Genomic DNA, 21,041 nt, shown 5'->3' on the forward strand with positions numbered 1-21,041 from the left:
TCACTAATGTCTAAAAAAATTATTTTCTCCTTTTTAGTGCATTTTAATATAAGCGTGGTTTATAAAAAGTTTTTTTTCTATATTTTTTTTCATTTCAATCTCGATCGTGTGTATATGAAAATGACGACTACCTCGACATCAACGCACACCAAAGTCCACGAGTCGAACACCAGCACTATCGTTTGAAGAAGTAGGTAGTAACAAAAAGTTCGAAACTGCTGCACTCTCGTAACAAACAAAGTGATTCGCTAGTAAATTTTTGAGAGGACAGTGTCATGAAGCGCGTCGCGATCAAAGAACGAAATGTGGGTTCGGCATCGTAACAAGTTGCACTATGCACAGCAATCGATCAGCGAGGAGTAGCTAGGCCGGTTCGTCGAATTTGCGCAAGCGTTTTCAACTTTCAATCCGGACCGTGGAATCGTCGCGCGCAAACAGTAGTACCTTAGTTGCATCTTCGACTTCGATCAGTGAGAACGATGGTCACCACGGTGGTCGAGACAATTGACAATAGCTGGAGCGATTATAGTCTACAGCTGTCTCGATGGAACCTGGAGCCGATCGGCTTCTGGCCTCCATCGTCCTCCCAATCTCGACTGAAAAGAGTCGCCTCGATCACGATGGTCGTCGTTTCTTACACTTTGATAATGTTGACGGTGATCCCTAGTATGTTGTACGTTATGCTGTCGGACGACAACGTTCGCCAAAAGCTGAGGGTGCTCGGACCCTTGACCCATTGGTTCGTCGGTTGTTGCGACCTGACCGTGCTGTTGATGAAAAGTAAACAAATACGACTTTGCATCGACCATGTGGAAGCGGATTGGCAGATCATAACGCGGCTGCAAGACCAACAGGTGATGCAGAAGTACACCAAGTTCAGCCGCTTCATATCTATGGTCCTCACGATTTGGTGGCATAGTAGCGTAGTCATCTCTTGCGCGGCTACCGCGATGACTATACAGCCCATTAAGATTGGCAACGAAACCAGGCTCGTGCACCCCTTGCCCTGCGGGTTTTATTTGAAGCTGTTGGACGTCTACACCAGTCCCGCGAATGAAATTGCCCTCGCCGTACAGTTTTCCTCGGTTTGCATCGTTAACGCCGCGATACTTGGATCACACAGCCTCGTTGCCGTACTTGTAGCTCATGCATGCGGCCAGCTCAAAGTTCTAACGGCCTGGATCACGGAATTCGTGAACGATTTCGGACAAGACCGAAAAGATGAATTTTGTATGGAGATTGGGATAATCGTGGAACATCATCTGCGGGCTTTAAGGTACACTTCTCCTTTTACGGTGTTTACACTCCTTTTAAGTTACACCTTTCCGCGTTTTAGATAAGTGCAGTAGTGTCTCTATTATATAATGTGACTCTTCGGGAGAAAATAGAAAAATTCGATTTCAGCTTTGGTTTCGTGTTATTAATCATCTGTAGACTGCGGATGTTTATGCAATTTTCAATTTTCTTAGATAAAAGTTTCAAGAGGAAGTGGAATCAAATAAAATCTTATTTTCAACGGTAACAGCCAACGTGAATCCAAGATAAATAAAAAACGTACTGAATTATGTCGAATTTTATATTCTAGCATTTTTCGGAGATTTTTATAAGCAATAAATGCATTCTAATTCCGGAGTCTAATCATCAGACATCTTCCTGGTTCCGAGAGATATAGGCAATGAACTGTTGGTTAACTTTATTGTTCTCAACTTGAAAACAAAGCAGAAGTCACAAATATCTTTCACGCTTGATTTTCATCTTAGACTGTCATAAATAGACCGACAGTGAGTGTTTGTATGTAAAATAAAAATTGTCTCCAGCTATTGAAATAATTCATTGCTGTTCTTGAATTTTTTAAATCGTTTCATTGCTTTAAATTTTATCATAATGCGTAAAATCCGCAGTCTATGCATGTCCCGCAGTGGAAGGGACATTCGCTTTCCGTAGATTCTACGATTTCGGTTTTCTTAGATCAAGGCTTTTATTGTAATTCTGTTGCGTTCAATGCGTTATTTGAAATTCGTATGTAAAATAGAGCCCTTCTACGCATGTGACTATCAAAATATCCGACTCCCATACGTGTTAATTGCAGTTTAATGTCGCGTATTGAAGACGTGATGAATCGGATATGTTTCATGGGACTGTATGAGTGTACGTTGGACGTATGCTTGCTCGGCTATTACATTCTTACGGTATGCTAACGACGCTGGGATTAAATTTTTCTCACACGGTGCACCTACATCAAAAAGATAATCGGGATGTCATTTTTCCTTCGTGTATAGTGGTAAAGCTTTACAGTTATTATAACAAATTTTCAATAAAAGTCGACTATATTTAATTTTGCGCTAAATTCATATTGAAACTTTTCTTCGTCAGATAGGGTCTTTATAACAATAGGTGTAGAAAGTGATTGATAATCGTGTTGAAACTTACATAGTTCTAGCCAAAAGTTTGCATTCATTTCTTATCCTTATACAGATTAAGGACTTGTATTATTTATTTAGTGAAAACGTACCGCTATACCGAGAAAAAAATGATTATCAATATTTAAACATTTTTCGAATTATTGTAATCTATTTTGAGTGTGTTCTCTAGGAGTGGGCCGATCACAATATTCCAAACTTGTCCGGATATTTCGGTATAATCATTGCTATTATATTCGATGTTTTTGTAGTGTGTTATATCGGCGAAATGATGTCAGAACAGGTAACAAAGATATGTTTTCACGGGGTAAATCCGTTCACGTCTAGCATTGAATCTTACAAAACGAATCCTCAACAGAGCATAAAAATTGGCGACGTGGTTTACATGACGAATTGGTACTGTTTACCTAGTAAAACGGTCCTCGATCTGACATTAATCATCAGAAGGTCGAGCGTGTTAATTAAGATGACTGCTGGCAAACTGATTCATATGTCTGTTTACACGTTTGCTGATGTAAGTATGCGTCTTGTCTGAGGGCCAAAAGTTTTCAACGTTTCTGAACGTAATATTATACCACATTCGATGAAAAAATGATAAAACTTCAAATTCTAGTTCGTTTAAAAGTTATACTCGAATAAAATTGCTCGATTTCAAGCGCGTTTGACAGGTTAGGACGCTGCCATTTTGGTTTGCAGACATAGGAGCGGATATGATGTAGTGAGCAGACCCGTTAGGTCTAGATTAGGTCTGACAATGAGTTAGCTCTCGTATTCCTCGCACTTTTTCGTCGAATTGTACAATATTACATTCAGAAAAGTTGAATATTTTTGTTCCCCTGAGTGAAAGATTAACCAGCACAATTCCGTATACAATCCACAAGAACACGTGTCCTTCCAGGTGATCAAAACTAGTTTCGCTTACTTGAACTTTCTCCGGCAAACAACGTGATATCCACATCCGAACGATATTCATAGCATCTGTGAATCTGTAGAAGTTTAGTTAAGATTTATAACATTGCTCTGCGTTGCGTTTCAAAGACAGTGTCCGACAGTATTCCTCCCGCCTGGTCACGCTTTTCGACTAAACAGTGTTAGGAATCATCGAAGTGTGATCTCAAGGCGGGAATACTTACATTTTACTTCTTTGCGGCGTCTATAATTTATATAATTTATATGTTTGCAATAAAGCGTAGGCAATTGTACGAAATGGTCTATCATTTCATGTATCCAACATCCAACAATTATTTACACATGACAATACAAACAGGTATAATCATAATTTTGATTTCGCACAAAAATCCGCAGTCCACTGATAACCATTTCTTTAACTCTTCCATTTCCACCGTAACAATTGAAGACCTTGCTTCACATACTCGGCAATACATAAAATGACGTAAAACAAGTATAATTTTACTGAAAAACCGACTTACCCAGTTGTTACACAAAGGTCTTCGTTATATTAAGACAGGAGATACATTTTTCGAAAAATTAGCGAAACATTTTACAGAATTAGTAGTTTAGACACTTCGAATGTTCACCACCTTGACGGTACAATAACCCCCGTGCATTTTTCGAGTCTATTTCTTGAGAGACTTTTTTCAAATTATTTTACCTTATTTCATATTACTTTTTTAAATAATTTAATAAGTATCATAATGACCAGTGATCCTTGTATGTCTCTCTGAAAGGGACGTCCGAGTTAATGATCAAATTCAGGATGTCCCTTCCGAAGAGGACAGTCCAGTGCAAAGTATATTTTCCTTGTTGAAATACATAAATGAATTTAACATCAATGTATACATTGCACCCAATTGAAAAACTAGATTTTCCACGGAATCGAATGTCAACTTTGACCCAACGTCTTGAACACTAAACAAGGATTAAGATCTCAAAACGTCTATCATATATATGACCTCATGGTCATTACTACGGAGGTGGCTCACGCGCAGTCGTGAAATTGTTTAACAAATCGCAAAGAATTGTCAAGAAATAGGTATAGAGTATAGGCTATAAGCTCTAAGACTCCGTACCTTTCAAACACGCTGTCCGTTGCAACAAGTGGCACTGACCAGACAAATCGATGGGCGTACAGTTGAAAATGTTCTGTAAATCTGCGCAGGCGTTGAGTGTAACAGTTGATCGACTCGTCTGGGTGGGAACACGCGTTTCAGTAGCTTGCTGGGCTTCAATGAGTGACCGTCATGGGTGACCAATCAACGACGATCATCGGGGCGGTCCTCGACAGTTCGAGCGATTACAGTCTCCAGTGGAATCGGTGGTACATGAAGCCGATAGGAGCCTGGCCACCTTCTGCATCCACATCGAGGCTCGATCGCTTTATTTCATTCGTATTGATCATCGCTTGTTACGGCTCCATACTGTTCACCGTTATCCCCTGGACGCTGCAAATCTGCCTTGAAGAGAAGGACCTGCACAAGAAGCTGAGGGCGCTCGGTCCTCTTGTCCATTGGATTATGGGTGGTGTCAAGTACACGACTTTGCTGACCAGTGGAAAAGAGATTCTTCATTGCGTGGAACACCTGCAGGCAGATTGGCAGATCATGTCCAAAGTACAGCATCGCCAAGTGATGCTGAGGTATGCCAAGGTCGGCCGTTATGTTTCGGTCTTCTGCGGTGCCTTCATGCAAGGTGGAGTTCTCTCTTATTGCCTGATCACCGGAATGGCTACGAGACCCGTGGTAATCGGCAATGAGACTAGGATCGTGCACGTGTTGCCCTTCGCTTTTTATCAGAAGCTGCTCAATACTGATCTTAGTCCAGCGAACGAGATCGTTCTCGCTTCGCAGCTCGTTTCTGGGTTCATCGTTAATTCCAGTGCTGTAGGAGCTTTTAGTCTTGCTGCTGTTCTTGCAGCACATGCCTGTGGTCAGCTGAACATCCTGATGATACGGATCACGAAAATGGTAAACGAAGCGAGAGATCGAGACACGAAAATCTTCTTCAAACATATTGGAGTCGTCGTGGAGAACCACCTGAGAATTCTGAAGTAAATTTTAAATACACAACCTTATAGGGTCCATGGCAGTGAATATGCTAATCCGGAGTTTTGACGAACGGAACGAAATTAACTTGAATGTAGTTTATAGATGATAGGGTTATTCTGTATTTAATGACATTAATTTCAGCTTCATATCGCGTATTGAAGACGTGATAAGTCCAATATGTCTCTCGGAATTATTTCACAACAGCTTCAGCACATGCATGATCGGGTATTACATCCTTACGGTATGTGTCAACAATATTATACCGAACGAAAGATTGGATATCTGTTTAATATATTGTTTAAAATCATTCCGACGTATAGGATATTCGTGCAACAATGCTTTAGTCTTTATTACTACTACTAGTGATAAAGAAATTTAATGGTTTTCATAGATAAAATTCGATTATAAGATGTTTCTCTCGGAAATTCTTTCTTCTCGGCATTGAAACGATCTATGTACAAAATTATTTACAACTAGCTGAAGTCAGGGCCGGCGCAAGGCAGGTTCAGCGCGTTCGCCGGAACCCGGTCTCGCGTTTTGAAAGGCCCCGCGGTCTACGAAAACCCATCAGACATTTTGCAGGACCCCCTGTATAGTAGATTGAATATTTATGTGTGTGTGGCAAATGCAATTGCATAATCCACTAAACGATGACAACATGCAGCACAGTGACATGAGTGCGAGATTTTCTCTCCCGTCTTTGCATTGAAATATTTCGTTGCAGCGTGTTGCAGACGTTGACATTAAATGTTGACATCAAACATTGACACGTCTGCAACACGGGTGCAGATGACATTAGGTGTTAAGGAAATTACCCAATTAGAAAACACCGATTCTGATTAACTCTTTACAGAATGATGATACCATAAACAGATGCAAGACATTTTTTAGTAGCGATGATTCAGTTTGAAGGCGTGACAACAATCATCAAAGTTCAGTGTGACACCATAAAAATCCTTATATCCTGGAAACTATTTCAGATAAAAAAATCCGAACGCTTTCAGAGAAATGTACTTCTTATGAGAAATTAAACTATATCAATAGTTTTTTGCGAAAATCATATATAATTACAGATTTTGTACCTTCATTAAATTTTTTGCCCCTTGACAGCGAATTATGGATGCGAAAAATTATGACTTGCTTTTCTTTAAGGTACCAATATTCTATAAGAATGTCAGTAAAATCGGTGTCTTCAAGTTGAGTAATGTCCCCCATGTAAGCAATCGCGGTGACCACGATGCGGCGTTACAAATAAGTAGTTTCTCTCTCCCGCGGTTGAAACTAACAAAAAATTATCTTCGATCATCAATAAGCCAAGACCGATTTACACCTTTCAATAGGAAGCGAAGTAGCAAACTCAATTTTGATGACGTAATCAAAGATTTTGCAGCGGAAAAAGCGAGGAAAATTATATAATATTTATTTTACAAAAATTATATGTAACATCCTTTGTACTTATAATAAATAATTCCTTATTGTGAAATTTAAGTATAGGATTTGAAGGTGTAATCTGGTCCCGCAAAATTTTTGAACCGGGCCCCGCGAAAGGTCACGCCGGCCCTGGCTGAAGTCTGATTTTCCAGACAACAGCATAGAATTGTTACGTGCTCGAAATCTGTCTCAGAATAAGCTGATGAACTATTTTCATAATTTTTCAACTGAACGACCATTGAAACAATTCCAGTCATCATTAGAAAGAATTTCGCGAGTTTTTAAAATAATTATGATACTTAAACGATGTATTCTTTTCAGGTATCACTTTAGCGAACAATCAAATTGCAATAGAATTGTTTAGAGATATCTTCAAGAAGACATTTTTAGTAGAAACTGATTAGAATTAGGTTGAAATTAGAATTTAGTTGGGTACATAGAGCTTTGATTTCTTTAAGTGCACATGTAATAACAACAAAATAGGGATAGATTTGTGCAAAACCGCTACAACATCGCCAATTTGTGGTCCCGGTACCTGACGCAGTACTTTGATGCTATGAAAACATTGTTCTTTTAGGAGTGGGACGATCACGATTACCAAAACCTGACCACCTATTTCATGATTCTGTTTTCTATGACCTTCAACATATTTTTACTATGTTATATTGGTGAAGTACTGACAGACCAGGTAACGGAGACTAGTAGATGCAACTGTTTAAGACTGCGATCGAGATTCACCGACTGCATTCTCAACAGTGCGAGAAAGTCGGTAAAGTGGTGTACATGTCAGAGTGGTATAATTTACCTTATAAATGCATCCTTGACTTGAGAATGATCACAGTGCGGTCAAGCGTGATGATGAAAATCACGGCCAGCAAGATGGTACACATGTCCGTTTACACGTTCAGTCAAGTAAGTATGTCTTGACGTTTATATAGCTGGAATACCGCAAGGAAATGGAGTGCCTGTAACCATTTTACGACAACTTTACTATTTTAGGTAATGAAATCTTCCTTTGCGTATTTCAATCTCCTGCGAGAGACCACGTGACATGTGCACTTGTGCTAAAACGTAGAGCAGTGCGTACGGACTTCCGGATGAAATGTAGGATTTAGTAGTGAATTATAATTTCTAGATTCTTTATTAAATACAATATTTGAAAAGCATTATAATATACAACCATCTAGTTTTGTTTCATCCTTGTGCGAGTGTAAACAAGTACAAAATGAAGAAATGGTTTTAGAAAAGGTATTAGAACTTTAAAGACTTAACTATGAATAATGTGTGTCTTTCGTCATCAAGAAAGCCAAGATTAGATCCATTCTAATCCTTACGCAGCAATTTTTTACATATTTTTGATCCTACTTAAGGTTGAGATGAAATGTTTGCAACTCTGGGTCAAATATGATAACCGTCATAATCATACCCATCATTATTAGACTGCGAATGATGCAAAGATTAAATCTTTGTATCAATCGCAACAGGCCGAAGCCAAATAGAAGGGCCTTTCTCTCTTTAATTATTCTAAGGAGTTGAATATAACGTTAACGATATTCCTAAACTCTGTTAATCGTTCTTCTGTTTTAAATGGTACATACCCAATACTGTCATAAGTGCGTACAATCAGCAGTCTGATCATTATGCCTGAACGATTGCAAAAGACTAACACCATGCACTTAATGTATCTTCTCCACAAAACTGAAGATGTTCGCATATTTATTCCATTAATCCTAGGCATCGGTGAACATACTCACGTTTCATTCTTCCCATGCGTAAAAAGTTTCCACTCGACCCCTTTGAAACGCTCTATCAATCAATTTCCCACAAAAAAAAGTAGATGGATAAATGAGTCTAAGCGACGACTGCAGTGAAAATGCACCAGCCGGTGAACATCCCCGTAACAAGTTGCACTACTCTCCAGACAAATCGATTGGCGAACAGTTTCAAATATTCGGGAAATGTGCGCAAGCGTTGAGCAATCCGGTTCATCGAATAGTCCCGTCGGAAACACGCAACTCAGTAGCTTGCTGAGCTCCGATGAGTGACCGTCATGGTCAGCCAATCAACGTCGATCATCCACCTCGGCAATCCGAGCGATTACAGTTTACAGGTGAACCGGTGGTACCTGAAGCCGATAGGTGCCTGGCCACCATCCTTGTCAACGTCTAGACTAGAACGATTCACCTCGGTGATGTTGATCGTCCTCTGTTACTGCTGCATAGTGTTCACCGTGATCCCCTGCATGCTGCATATACTCTTGGAGGACGTGGAAGTTAATAAGAAGCTGAGAGCCTTCGGGCCACTGATGCATTGGTTCATGGGCGGTGTTAATTATACCGCGTTGCTGATCCGTGGTAATGAAATACGCGATTGCGTGCAGCACCTGCAAGCAGACTGGCAGATCGTGACCAAAGTGCAACATCGATTGGTGATGACGAGGTACGCTAAGTTCGGCCGTTACGTCTCTGTCTTTTGCGCTGTTTTTATGCAGGGTGGCGTTCTCTCTTATTGCTTTGTCACCGCGCTGTCAACGCGGCTCGTGGAAATCAGGAACGAGACCAGGATCGTACACATACTGCCTTGCGAATTTTACCAGAAACTGATCAATACCGATGAGAGCCCTGCCAACGAGATCATTCTCGTCTCGCAGTTCCTCTCCGCGTTTGTAGTCAACTCCAGCGCTGTTGGAGCGTTTAGTTTTGCTGCTGCTCTGGCGGCTCACGCATGTGGCCAGTTGAATATTCTAATGACTCAGATCACCGAAATGGTGAACAGTTCGCAAGGTCATGATACTAATATCTTGCTTAGCGAGACTGGAGTTATCGTAGAGAATCATCTGAGGATTTTGAGGTAACCTTCTGTGCTAATTTTTCGAATTAAACGGGCCCCTTCGTTGCCATCGATGTGATACTGATTTCTTGAAAAGTTTCCTCCCCAGGAGAGTCTGTTCTTGCAGAATTAATGTTACCTTTGGCTTGAGAATACAGTGACTAGCATATTTGATACTGAAAAGTAGTCGAATTCAATTCTGCATAGGGCTATAAATTTTATATTTAAATTGAGGCGAACGTCAGAGTCACTATTATAAACAGTTTTTGTCTGCACGTGTTACCCATCGGCTTTAGTGTTTGAGATATTTATGAAAATATATTTTATGGTTTCCAACAGGCAAAGATCACACGTCAAAATATACAGTTGTAAGATTTAGTAAATTTGTCTAAAATAGTGACTCTGGAAACATATCTCGAACTTTGAAAATTCGATGAAGTTTGTAAAAAAGTCGTAAAGCATTATTAGCAGCGAACATATTAATACTCCAGTACTAATATAGGGAAAGAAATTTAATTTGAAAAATTATAAAAATTCCAGTTTCATATCGCAGATTGAAGCGGTGATGAATAAAATATGTTTTTCGGAAATGTTTCACAGTTCTGTCTGTACATGCATGCTCGGATATTACATTCTTACGGTACGTCACAATTTTATTCTCTTATAAAACCTACAACACGAATCATTTTTAACATTTAATATTGATAAATGTGTTCGTCATTCAGTCACAAGTGAAATATATCCACATCATTCTCTATAGTCATACAATCTACGGTTCATCATGATTTGTATCTGCTCTCATATTGAATAATAATAAAACATACATGTATTCAAACTTTAACATATTAAACTCAACAATAAAAAAGATAAACTGTCTCGTGTTTATTTTTATTAGAGGTGTGCGGGACCGGGACGGGAACGGGAACAATCTTCCGGATCGGGATGGGATTTTGAACCTTTCGGGTGTTCCCGAAATTGGTTGGGTTTCACGAAAATTTTCGGGATTTCTCAAAATGCTGGGATTCGAAAAGGTGTCTTATTTTGTTGAGTATGACCATAGTGTTAGGTTTATCCAAATAAAACATCAAGTTTTATTTAACTTGATCATTTATAACTAGACAGCGGATGTTTATGCAAATGCATATTTTTATAGAAAGTAGGTAAAGTTATGGGACCTGGACAGAAATTTACGTTGTCTGTAGAGGTTTGTGAAAGTGTCGTTTGTAATAAATAGCCATTACCATTATGTTTATTGTTTTTGCGATGGAAACTGTACGCGTGACTTCTCTTTACACGATATTTCGAAAAACGAAATTATATAGAAGACTCTTGAGCATAGATAAAGACTAAAAAACAATATTAACAGATTCCGTACAGTATCAGAAATCCCGAAAAAATTCACGTGAAACGCAAACACCACTGGGGATCCCGAAAAACTTCTCGGGAAAACCGAACACCCCCGGAGATCCCAAATATTCTCGGGAAAAACCTGGGATTTTCGGGATCCCGTCCCGACATGATACGAGGCTTCCCATCCCGTTCCCGGCATCGGGATTCGGGAATTCCCGGGTTCCCGCGCACCTCTAATTTTTACCAACTTGGAACATGCAAAAATATCTGCGTGAATAATATAAAATTTTCTGTTGTATGTAATTTATAAACATTCAAGCTAAACAACAATTGATCACTTGTGCGAATGATTACAATATTTTAACTGAATTGTAAATAATATCAATGACCATCGAACTTCATACTGTTTCATATTTCTCACAGTCATACCTGACAAAAACGCATCACAATCCACAGTCAAAATCACCATATTGCACCAACAATGTTCTAGTAATTCACCTCGTAACACGCACAAATAAAATTAAATTGTACAAACTTCGGTAAATTTATTCTTCCAAAAGATCTGCGTGTCAAAATAATAATAATAATGTTTTTAGTTTTTCAACAGGGAAATACACGTTTAGATAAGATGGGAATATACACGAGAAACAAATGTTCATACATATTACAATTCTTATAGATTCCCGACACCGTAGCATGGCGCTTCGAGCGTCATCGCTTTATCACGCATTGAAATTACCAGCCGCCACTCGGAGTTCACGCGAATTACGCTCGCGACTATATTGCAGCAAAACGATGACAAGCTTATTGCACGAAACTCTTTGCTTTTCATGAAGGAACTATTTTAGAATTCTTGGGAAATCTATTCGTAACTATGTTGACGTTAAAATGCATTTATGTGAAACTGTGTCAGTTTAAGTGCACATGTAAATATCATAAGAAAATGTCAATGTTGCGCAATAATATAAATTGATTTGAACAGAGTGGACTGGTGCGGATTACTATAGTGCCCTTCCTCCGTATGTCTAGTTCTATGAAATTATTCTTTAAAAATATTTGAACAAAATTTTTAATATCGTATAAAAGTTTGATATTAAACATTTCATTGAGATATTTTTAAAGACGGGAATAGATTCGCAGAAGGTCACTATAGCATAGAACAAGCTTGTCCAGCTCACGACTCGCGAGCCACATTTAGCCCGTTCTTCCACTTCTTCATTTCGCTAAGTTCGGAGATGACATTCCTCCACTATGCAACATGGTTGACGGTCGTACGCAAGTCGTGGAGGAACGGACTGATTCAAGGTGGGGACCGTGTGGCTTGCGACGAAGAAGTAGTTGGACAGGCCTGGCATAGAATACAATTTTTGTCACAGTGTTCGTCATTGCGGATTGATTCACGATATTTTGAAGAGACGAGAGTATTATTCTTTTAGGAATGGGACGATCGTGATTATCAAAACCTGACAACCTATTTCATGATACTGTTTTCTATGACTTTCAACGTGTTTTTGCTCTGTTATATCGGTCAAATATTAACAGAACAGGTAACAGAGATAAGTAGTTGCAACCTATTAAAACTGCGAGATTCACTGACAAATTCTCAACAGTGCAAGAAAGTCGGTGAAGTGGTATACATGACAGACTGGTATTGCTTACCTCATAGATGCATTCTTGACCTGGGTATGATCATAGCGAGATCAAGCGTGATGATTAAAATCACCGCCAGCAAGATGTTCCACATGTCCATTTACACGTTCGGTCAAGTAAGTATGTCTTGTCGTTGGAACAAACAGATTATCATAAAGGAATGGCGCGTCTACTGGAGCTTTGAGAACTTCGTGTCATTTTAGATAATGAAATCTTCCTTCGCGTATTTCAACCTGCTGCGACAGACTGTATAATATTTTCACTCATGTTCGAACGTTGAACCATGTGTACAAAATTCCCGATAAATTGAAATATCTAGAATCTTGTTTAGAAAACGTATTAGTGGAGCTCTTTCTTAAATATAATATTTAAAAAGCATTGCACGTGAACATACTACATTATTTTATCCTGGTATTCTCTACGCTTTTCTGACATGACATATGTAATAGCTGCTGGTTTCGAGAATGATTCCAATGAAAGTGTGTTAAATCTGATATTAATAATCAAAATTGGATATATGTATAAAGATTTGATCCTACATTTGTACAGTAATATCGTGCAATAATACTCGTACTTAAGACTACATATGTATGTTAAATATATTAAATATTTGTTTCGATTGCAAAAATAAAAATTTGTAACACAGCTTAGATGGTTTAATATTATCGGACAGTACTATTTTTAGAACAATGTTTTCAATACTTGTAGCATTGAACACGCAAAATATATTATGTCTGTGTGTGTGAACTAAAAATTATCTCCTTAACTAAACCTTCAGTTACCGCTATTGAAGAGGTCACTTCATGCACAAAGTATTTGACAATGATGTTATTAGATGATTGCAAAAATTCGTGCCTCTATGAATATAAAATACAAACAGTTACATTTGAAAATAATATTATTGTTACTCAATTGTACTGCCATTACCATCCACAATTGTTTCAACGATTTACAAGCTGTTGGATTCCTATTCCGTAACAGACTCGAGGTCTGAAAATTGAACACGAACTTTCGCAATCATCCAATACACTAGTTCGGTCGGGAAATCTTACCGCACGACCTATACCTCTCAACCACCAAGCTACCCCACAGCACTATAATTCGTCAGAAACCACCAGTTAGCCTAACAGTTGTTGTTTCCCTTGATACTCACCCCTACCTACTGAGGCTTCTGACGACCGGGTGATTCGAAGTTGCCCCTCACGCAACTATAAAAAAAACCACCTACGAACGTAGACGATGCAGCAGTTTTCGCAACCCTCGTGCGATTAAAACTTCGTCGGGCCAACTGTCGTTCGAAATCGTTCAGCCCTGACTGCAATTCCTTAATTTGTCATGTTGGGACAACACGGATCAAAGTGATGGGCACATGCGCGAAACTGAAGCTTCGGGAGCAATCAATGTAACGTTCTGTTCGTCGCCGGTCCCTGTTAGTTGTGTGTGCACATTCGATCGACCAGTATCATGATTTCGTCAAGTCCAGTGGACGGGGAGTTGATGTTGTACAGTGTCCAGATAAATCGTTGGCTGCTGAAGCCGATCGGTATATGGCCGCTGGCACTGTGCTCTGGCACAGCGGAGAAAATCAGTATCATAATGCTCGAGTTAATCAGCATCTTTCTGATAGGATACCTACTGGTCCCGTGCACACTTTGCGCCATCCTGGAGAAGAACGGCGATCTAGACGCTAAGATTAAAATGATCGGTCCGCTGAGCTTCTGCGTGATGGCTGCTGTCAAATATTGCATACTCCTTTCTCGTGGCGAACAGATCAGCGAATGCATTCGGAAAATTTGGTCGGATTGGGGACGATGCGTTTCGCCAGGGGACAATCAGAATAGAGAGATCATGATCGAGAGCGCTAGGTTCGGCCGATTTTTAGCAGTATTTTGCGCTGGGTTTATGTACTCCGGAGGATTTTTCTACACCACCGTGATGCCGTTGTGCAGCAAGAGAACAGAGATCATTGGCAATGAGACTGTGAGGTCCCTAGCTTTTCCGATCTATCGTGGTATAATCGATCCGCGAACAAGTCCTTCGTTTGAGATCGCTCAATTGATGCAATGCTTAGCTGGATTTGTGATCTACTCGGTCACCGTCGGAGCTTGCAGCCTCGCTGCAGTGTTCGTCATGCATGCTTGTGGACAATTTAAGATTCTTTCGGTGAGACTAAATCAGTTGGTTAACAGTGCGACTGCGAGTACTAATCGCAAGAGTGCTGAAGATTACCTAGGTGATATTGTACAGCATCATTTGCGGATACTCGGGTAAAGCTTCATTTCCGTCTATAACAATCCGAAACTGATTAATATATTATGTTGTAACATACGAAATGTCCAATTTTTAGGATTGATTATAACTGAACACAACATTTTTAATAAAACAATATTTTTTCAAAATAGCAACCATTCAATTCTACATATTTTGTCCTATAAAGTTCCAGGTTTTTAACTCCATTTTAACAGAAAGTGGACATTTGTATGTTCCAACTTAATAGATCTTATACCAGACTCGGAGGTATTTGAGGAATTTTTCTATGATCGAGTGCATGGATTTTTTAAGTATGTGGAGAATAGATATGAAATTTCTCTGAATTTATAACTAGACTGCGAATTTAATGTATTTTTGACGAAAATGAGAGGGCGAAACAAAGCAGTGAATATTTCAAACGATTCAAAGAATACGATTACCTTATTCGTGACTTATTAAAATTGTTAAGAGAAGAAACAAATGTCTATGCAGCTTCTGTTTCTTGTAGTTGACTGAGCAAATTTTTATTTTGCATAAAGACCTGCAGACTACTCATAATACATGTATTAACACATTATTTGCTGGCAATTACTTATTGCTGTGGCATTCTTTGTGAGGGAATTTGGAAATTTTCAGTTTTATATCAAAGGTCGAAGGACTGCTGAATGAGATATGCTTCGTGGAATTCGTGGGATGCACGCTGAACATATGTTTCTTAGGCTATTTCGTTCTGACGGTGAGGAGTACGGCAAACATAATAGAATAATCCAGTAAATCAAAATATTTTGAGAATGTTTTCTTATTCTTTTTCAATTTCCGAGTTAATATTTTGCAGGTTGAATATCTTATGCTCATTTTGATATTAATTATGTCCTGACATCGATCACAGATGATTAAAAAGTAGTGAAGATTACCGAACACTTCTGAATAATCAAAATTTCCTACTTTGCTGGATAATCCTTGAATGATGATCGTTTAATTAGGTTTTAATGTATTAATGTTTAAATAATATCAGTTTTCCAGGAATGGGAGCAAAGTGACACTGTCGGAGCAATGACCTATTGTATACTGCTAATATCATTTACATTCAACATTTTTATACTCTGCTACATCGGTGAGATTCTCTCCGAGGAGGTACAGTAACTGAGTATAACAGTAATGATTACTTTCAGTTAGAGTAACATTCGCAACCGTTTATTTTCAGTGTATCAAACTTGGCTTGACAGCTTACATGATCAAATGGTATCGTTTACCCGGAAGGAAAGCGCTGGGTTTGGTACTGATGTTGGCTATGTCAAACTCGTCCACGAAACTGACTGCTGGAAAAATCGTGAACCTGTCATTAGGCAGTTTTTGCAGCGTAAGTAACGCACAATTTCTTCCACGACTTCAATTAAGCTTGAACACATTGCAGGTTTTAAAATCGTCTCTGGCTTATTTGAGTCTGCTCCGTACTCTCACCACGTAAACAATGTATTATCCATATAATCTGAAATAAGTTTATTTTGGAAAACTGTTGGAACTAGTTAATTTTAGTAGAAATAGCAGAGAAGTGTGATTAAAGCAGGCCTGGGTAACTTGCGACTTGCGAGCTGCAGACGACTACTTTCTCTACTCCTGGGTCCTCCCCACCAAACTCCTTTGGACGTTGGGAGATTAGGATTGTACGTAGGAGACCGGGTCCTCGCAGCGCGCCACATCAGACAAACCACGGCAGGGGCAATATGAAATAGTTAATAATGGGGGAACCGGTACACTTGTAGTGGGAGTCGTGAAGCATCAGCAGGGGATAAGTTGCCCGGGCCTGAATTAAAGTACTCTATTTTATATATTTGATATTTTTTACTGTCTAAAGTGAACATTTATTGCAGATGCAAAATAGTGACATTAAGCAGAAAACTATGTGAAACTAAATCCCCTATTGTTTAAATACTTTCGAACCACCGTTCAGACTTTTTATTTGTCAACCATAGATTATTAGTGGTTGACAATGAGTTAAATTAATTGCAATACAAATATTTGATTCGATGGTGTTGGCCCCGAAAAATGTATGACATAGTATGAAGCTTAGCAATGCATTTAATACAGTCATAATATGTGAAATAATAAAAAATGTTTGCTATGGTACACAAACAAACTGTTTAAAATTACAAAAACGATGAAAGATACTATTGGAAAATTCCACGCAATCCCCATCATGCTGACAAATGAAAATACAATTAGGCAAACATAGAACTGAAAAACAATGACATTTTCCAGGCACGATATACGGAACTGTGTTTGATAAACCTACCAACCCACTTATATTCATTCAGCTCCTCTTCGTTTTCGATTGCATATGACAGACACAAGGTTCGCAACTGAAAAAACGCAGCTATACAGTTCTAGTGTCTCCCCTTTTCATGGTTCAATTCGCAACAAGGAGAAACAGTCGCTAAGAAAAAAAAGTCGATAGTTTCCCTGTTGTCGATTACAGTCACGAATGCTCACAGGACTCACCGAATGGCATCGAATTCGCGCTTGCGTTCTGAGACTACAGTGCGACAGGTTTGAGCAGTACCGCGTGCAGTCGACAATGTGCACCATGCTGGTGACCATGCGTGATCGATCATGCGGCCAAGTGAAAAACTACAACGTCCACTATGGCAGCGACTTGAATTACACGTTGGAAATGTGTCGATGGCTGTTGAAGCCGCTCGGTGTATGGACCTTAATTTATCACCATGTCAGCAGAGCGGAGAGAGTTGTATCGCTGTTCTTACAGTTAACTTGTTTCTCTTGTCTGCTCTTCGTGATCCTGCCGTCGGCCTACAACATGTTCTTCATGGAAGAGGACGTACAGAATATAGTGAAGCTGTTCGGCCCAGTCGGGTTTTGCACGTTCTCTACAATCAAATACTGCATCCTCGGTATCAAGAGAAATATGTTCAGTCGGTGCATAAAACATGTAGAGAAGGATTGGAAAATTGTGAGAGACCCTTATCATCGAGCCATCATGCTGAAACAAGCGTCGATTAGTAGATTCTTGATCACAGTATGCGTGCTTTTCCTTTACACAGGAGGTATGTCCTATCACACTGTGATGCAGTTCTTGTCAAAAGACAAAACCAACGCGAATGTCACCGTTAGGCCGATCACTTATCCTTGCTTCGAGTTTCTCAACACCCAGTCCAGTCCCACCTACGAGATCGTATTCTTTCTTCACTGTGTCTCTGCTCTTGTTCAATACACCATCACGTCGGCCGGGTACAGCCTAGCAGCGATTTTCGTGACACATATCTGTGGACAAATTCAGATACAGATCACACGGTTAAACGAGTTGATCGACGACGACAGCGACGAGAAAAATAACTTTCCTGATTGCATTGGGAGCATCGTTCGAGACCATGCTGAGGTACTAAGGTAATTTTATGTATTATTTGTATAACTAGTCAGATGGGGGCATCATTCATACTTCAATTTTCATTCAAATTTTGCAGTAACATTTTTAAGACTATTATCTAGTCCTTGACGATCCGATGTTCTACTTATCATTTTTCCTTAATATGCTAACACAAGAAGTTAAGAATTTAGACCCATAAAAAATTATTAGACAGCGGATTTTATGCATTTATGGCGAAAATGGGTGGCTAAAATTTAAAACAGTGTAGAGCTTAAAAGAAACCGAGAAGTGTGTACTGATTTCAATTTCTTAAAACTATTAAAGAATGAAAATTATACTTGGCTCCTGCGTCTTGTAATTGATGGAGAAAATTTGTATTTTGCATAAAGATCCGTAGTCTAATAATTATATGTTTAAGTTCAACTAGCTGCAACTTTTTTAAAAATTCACTTCTTCAAATTAGTCTTCGATAAGGATTATGTCCTTTCATTCTAGCTTAATATAGAATTAAAAAATTGTATATTAGATAAAACCTCATGGAGATATATTTGTTGCCACAAACAATATTTTGCAAAAGAGGCTGAGGAGGAATGGTTGTCACATCCTTCTAGTTTAAGCTATTTAGATAGAATATAAACATTGATTTTTTAATGGAAGATAATTTTATATATAACAAAATTTATCTTAAAGAAATGGGTATAAAAAGGAAACAACTTATGGAAATAATACTGGAGTTAACAGGCATACAATGCTATGGACGTTCTAGGTTTTCCAAAGACGTTGAAGAAGCTCTGCGTGAGGTATGCTTGACTGAGATCATAGAATCGACAGTGATAATGTGCCTGCTCGAGTACTATTGCCTGATGGTAAAGGATTTTGTGTCGGAACGATTTTCACGTTGTTAGCTTTTACTGGTGTCATCCTGTCTTTTAGGAGTGGGCGAACAGCGATACGATTGCAATACTCACGTACGTGATGTTGTTGGTCTCCTTCACTTTCAATATATTCATATTTTGTTATATAGGAGAAATTCTATCCGAACAGGTACTTATCAATCAATTTTATTTGCTATTGTCTTTTGGCGAATGTACGCACACACACACACACAGTACCAGAAAGTAAAATTCTTCTTCGAATGTCCGATTTCCGATTTTGTATCTTACGTGACATCAGTCCCATAAGGTTTATGACGAAATCTTCACTGTTTCTATAATTATTTCGATTGATTCAACAGAATTATTCCTAAGGAATTATCTCAAAAATTGTATTTGTTCGCACACAAAAATGTTCATTCTTTTTAATTAAATATTATACTAATCTCATTAATCCCATTTTCTCTATCTCTCAAATTATATTTCGAAGTAATGCCTACATTCTGCAAAATGCTATTGGAAACTTGTAATAAATTATAATTTTCTTACTTTTTTTTTACAAACCGTGCCTTCATTAAATCGTCATATCAGTGTAGCCGAATGGGTCCAGCTGTCTACGGGATTCAATGGTACAATTTACCACCAAGAAAAGCATACAATCTTATCCTTCTGAACGCTATAGCTCTATATCCACCAAAACTCACGGCTGGAAAAATAATCGATCTATCTTTGAGCATGTTCGGCACTGTAGGTATTTCGTAACAAATAAAAATTATAATCTAGAAGCACATGCCTCATGATCAAATCTTTTTCAGGTTGTGAAAACTTCAGTGATTTACTTGAATTTGCTTCGGACATTTGCGACTTGGTAACTAGCCCTCGACTTGTTCTCATTACTATTATAAAGTATAAGCATTATTCTTCATTATATCCTAATCTTTTATAGATCTTTTGAGCTGCGCATTCATAGAACATATTCAGGCGAAGGTATCTGTCTTGATACTTGTTTTGAATCATCTAGATAATGACACACTTCCAAGTTACAGTATTCAGTAAGAACTGTAGTACAAAAATGTTGTTAAATACAAAGTCAGTTCGTTTGAATGAAATATCATCAATATTCTTGTTAATTGTCTTCTATATTCTCTATTATCTACAACAGGGAGTTCCAACTTATTCCCCTGCGACAACCGCAAGGTCTCCACCATTAGAACATCTTCCCAGTTTCCCACTACTACGTACAGCCGTAGAGTTAGTCAGTTAGTGAGTGGGACGGCAGTGGCGGCACGGGTGGGAATAAGGACAAAGTTCGACGGTATCAATGTATTCTACTACACATATACCGATGAAGTCTAAAAGTGGGGGAAGAACCCAAATGGGGAAGGTGCTGCGTATGACTCGCGAGCGACAAGTTGGAACTCCCTGATCCACAATAGTACCTGTAAGTGCGCACATCATTTTGTAAAATGCATTGTACCGTCTATAAACACTAAACCCACCGAGCACTGAAAGCGATTAAAATGTATTAACCTACAGAAAAGACAAAACTTTACAATATGTTCTTGGATAAAGAAATTTATCGAATCAGTTTCCATGTAAGCAACATCATAATTTCAATAATCGTAATATGAAAAATATAAAACCGGTGATCTGACTAGCATCGGCAGTGGTAGGATTAGTGTTAATACAAACTACGAATGCTATATTAATTACCCCGCGCTTGTAAATGATTAATATTTTTTTCTAATACCGAGTATAATTTTCACATGTTTGAGTTATATTTACCACGTAACTATAATGAAGGGTATATATATATTTCTAAAACAATATATATTTCTAAAATATAAAATTT

At 38.6% G+C, this 21,041-nt stretch overlaps 5 protein-coding genes across 7 annotated transcripts; all 5 read left to right on the top strand.

The window, feature by feature from the left end:
• The first annotated feature begins 222 nt into the window (after positions 1-222).
• LOC143207001 (odorant receptor 22c-like) lies at positions 223-3,756 on the top strand. 2 transcript variants are annotated; one of them, XM_076419959.1, is made up of 5 exons: positions 223-1,276; positions 2,090-2,189; positions 2,593-2,703; positions 2,779-2,934; positions 3,319-3,756. In XM_076419959.1, exons 1-5 carry the CDS (start codon positions 480-482, stop codon positions 3,367-3,369), a joined length of 1,215 nt encoding a protein of 404 aa, XP_076276074.1. In that variant the 5' UTR covers positions 223-479; the 3' UTR covers positions 3,370-3,756. The 2 variants fall into 2 exon arrangements, with proteins under 2 accessions (XP_076276074.1, XP_076276073.1); XM_076419958.1 differs by lacking the exon at positions 3,319-3,756 and having other exon boundaries at positions 2,593-3,118.
• An 821-nt stretch (positions 3,757-4,577) lies between these two features.
• Positions 4,578-8,023, top strand: LOC143207228 (uncharacterized). Its single transcript, XM_076420443.1, has 5 exons — positions 4,578-5,427; positions 5,567-5,787; positions 7,178-7,245; positions 7,434-7,544; positions 7,613-8,023. Exons 1-5 carry the CDS (start codon positions 4,622-4,624, stop codon positions 7,781-7,783), a joined length of 1,377 nt encoding a protein of 458 aa, XP_076276558.1. The 5' UTR covers positions 4,578-4,621; the 3' UTR covers positions 7,784-8,023.
• Positions 8,024-8,894: 871 nt separating this feature from the next.
• LOC143207290 (uncharacterized) lies at positions 8,895-13,251 on the top strand. Its single transcript, XM_076420565.1, has 3 exons — positions 8,895-9,706; positions 10,226-10,325; positions 12,472-13,251. Exons 1-3 carry the CDS (start codon positions 8,907-8,909, stop codon positions 12,886-12,888), a joined length of 1,317 nt encoding a protein of 438 aa, XP_076276680.1. The 5' UTR covers positions 8,895-8,906; the 3' UTR covers positions 12,889-13,251.
• A 184-nt stretch (positions 13,252-13,435) lies between these two features.
• On the top strand, positions 13,436-16,447 carry Or35 (odorant receptor 35). Its single transcript, XM_076420653.1, has 5 exons — positions 13,436-14,952; positions 15,572-15,671; positions 15,959-16,069; positions 16,140-16,295; positions 16,350-16,447. Exons 1-5 carry the CDS (start codon positions 14,150-14,152, stop codon positions 16,401-16,403), a joined length of 1,224 nt encoding a protein of 407 aa, XP_076276768.1. The 5' UTR covers positions 13,436-14,149; the 3' UTR covers positions 16,404-16,447.
• A 970-nt stretch (positions 16,448-17,417) lies between these two features.
• On the top strand, positions 17,418-20,935 carry LOC143207322 (odorant receptor 4-like). 2 transcript variants are annotated; one of them, XM_076420654.1, is made up of 5 exons: positions 17,418-18,337; positions 19,084-19,183; positions 19,251-19,361; positions 19,781-19,936; positions 20,005-20,935. In XM_076420654.1, exons 1-5 carry the CDS (start codon positions 17,418-17,420, stop codon positions 20,059-20,061), a joined length of 1,344 nt encoding a protein of 447 aa, XP_076276769.1. In that variant the 3' UTR covers positions 20,062-20,935. The 2 variants fall into 2 exon arrangements, 1 of the variants encoding a protein (XP_076276769.1); XR_013008652.1 differs by lacking the exons at positions 17,418-18,337; positions 19,084-19,183; positions 19,251-19,361 and having other exon boundaries at positions 19,850-19,936; positions 20,005-20,057; positions 20,136-20,935.
• Positions 20,936-21,041: the final 106 nt, after the last annotated feature.

The sequence above is a fragment of the Lasioglossum baleicum genome, chromosome 3, assembly GCF_051020765.1.
Source record: "Lasioglossum baleicum chromosome 3, iyLasBale1, whole genome shotgun sequence".
Classification (NCBI taxonomy): domain Eukaryota; kingdom Metazoa; phylum Arthropoda; class Insecta; order Hymenoptera; family Halictidae; genus Lasioglossum; species Lasioglossum baleicum.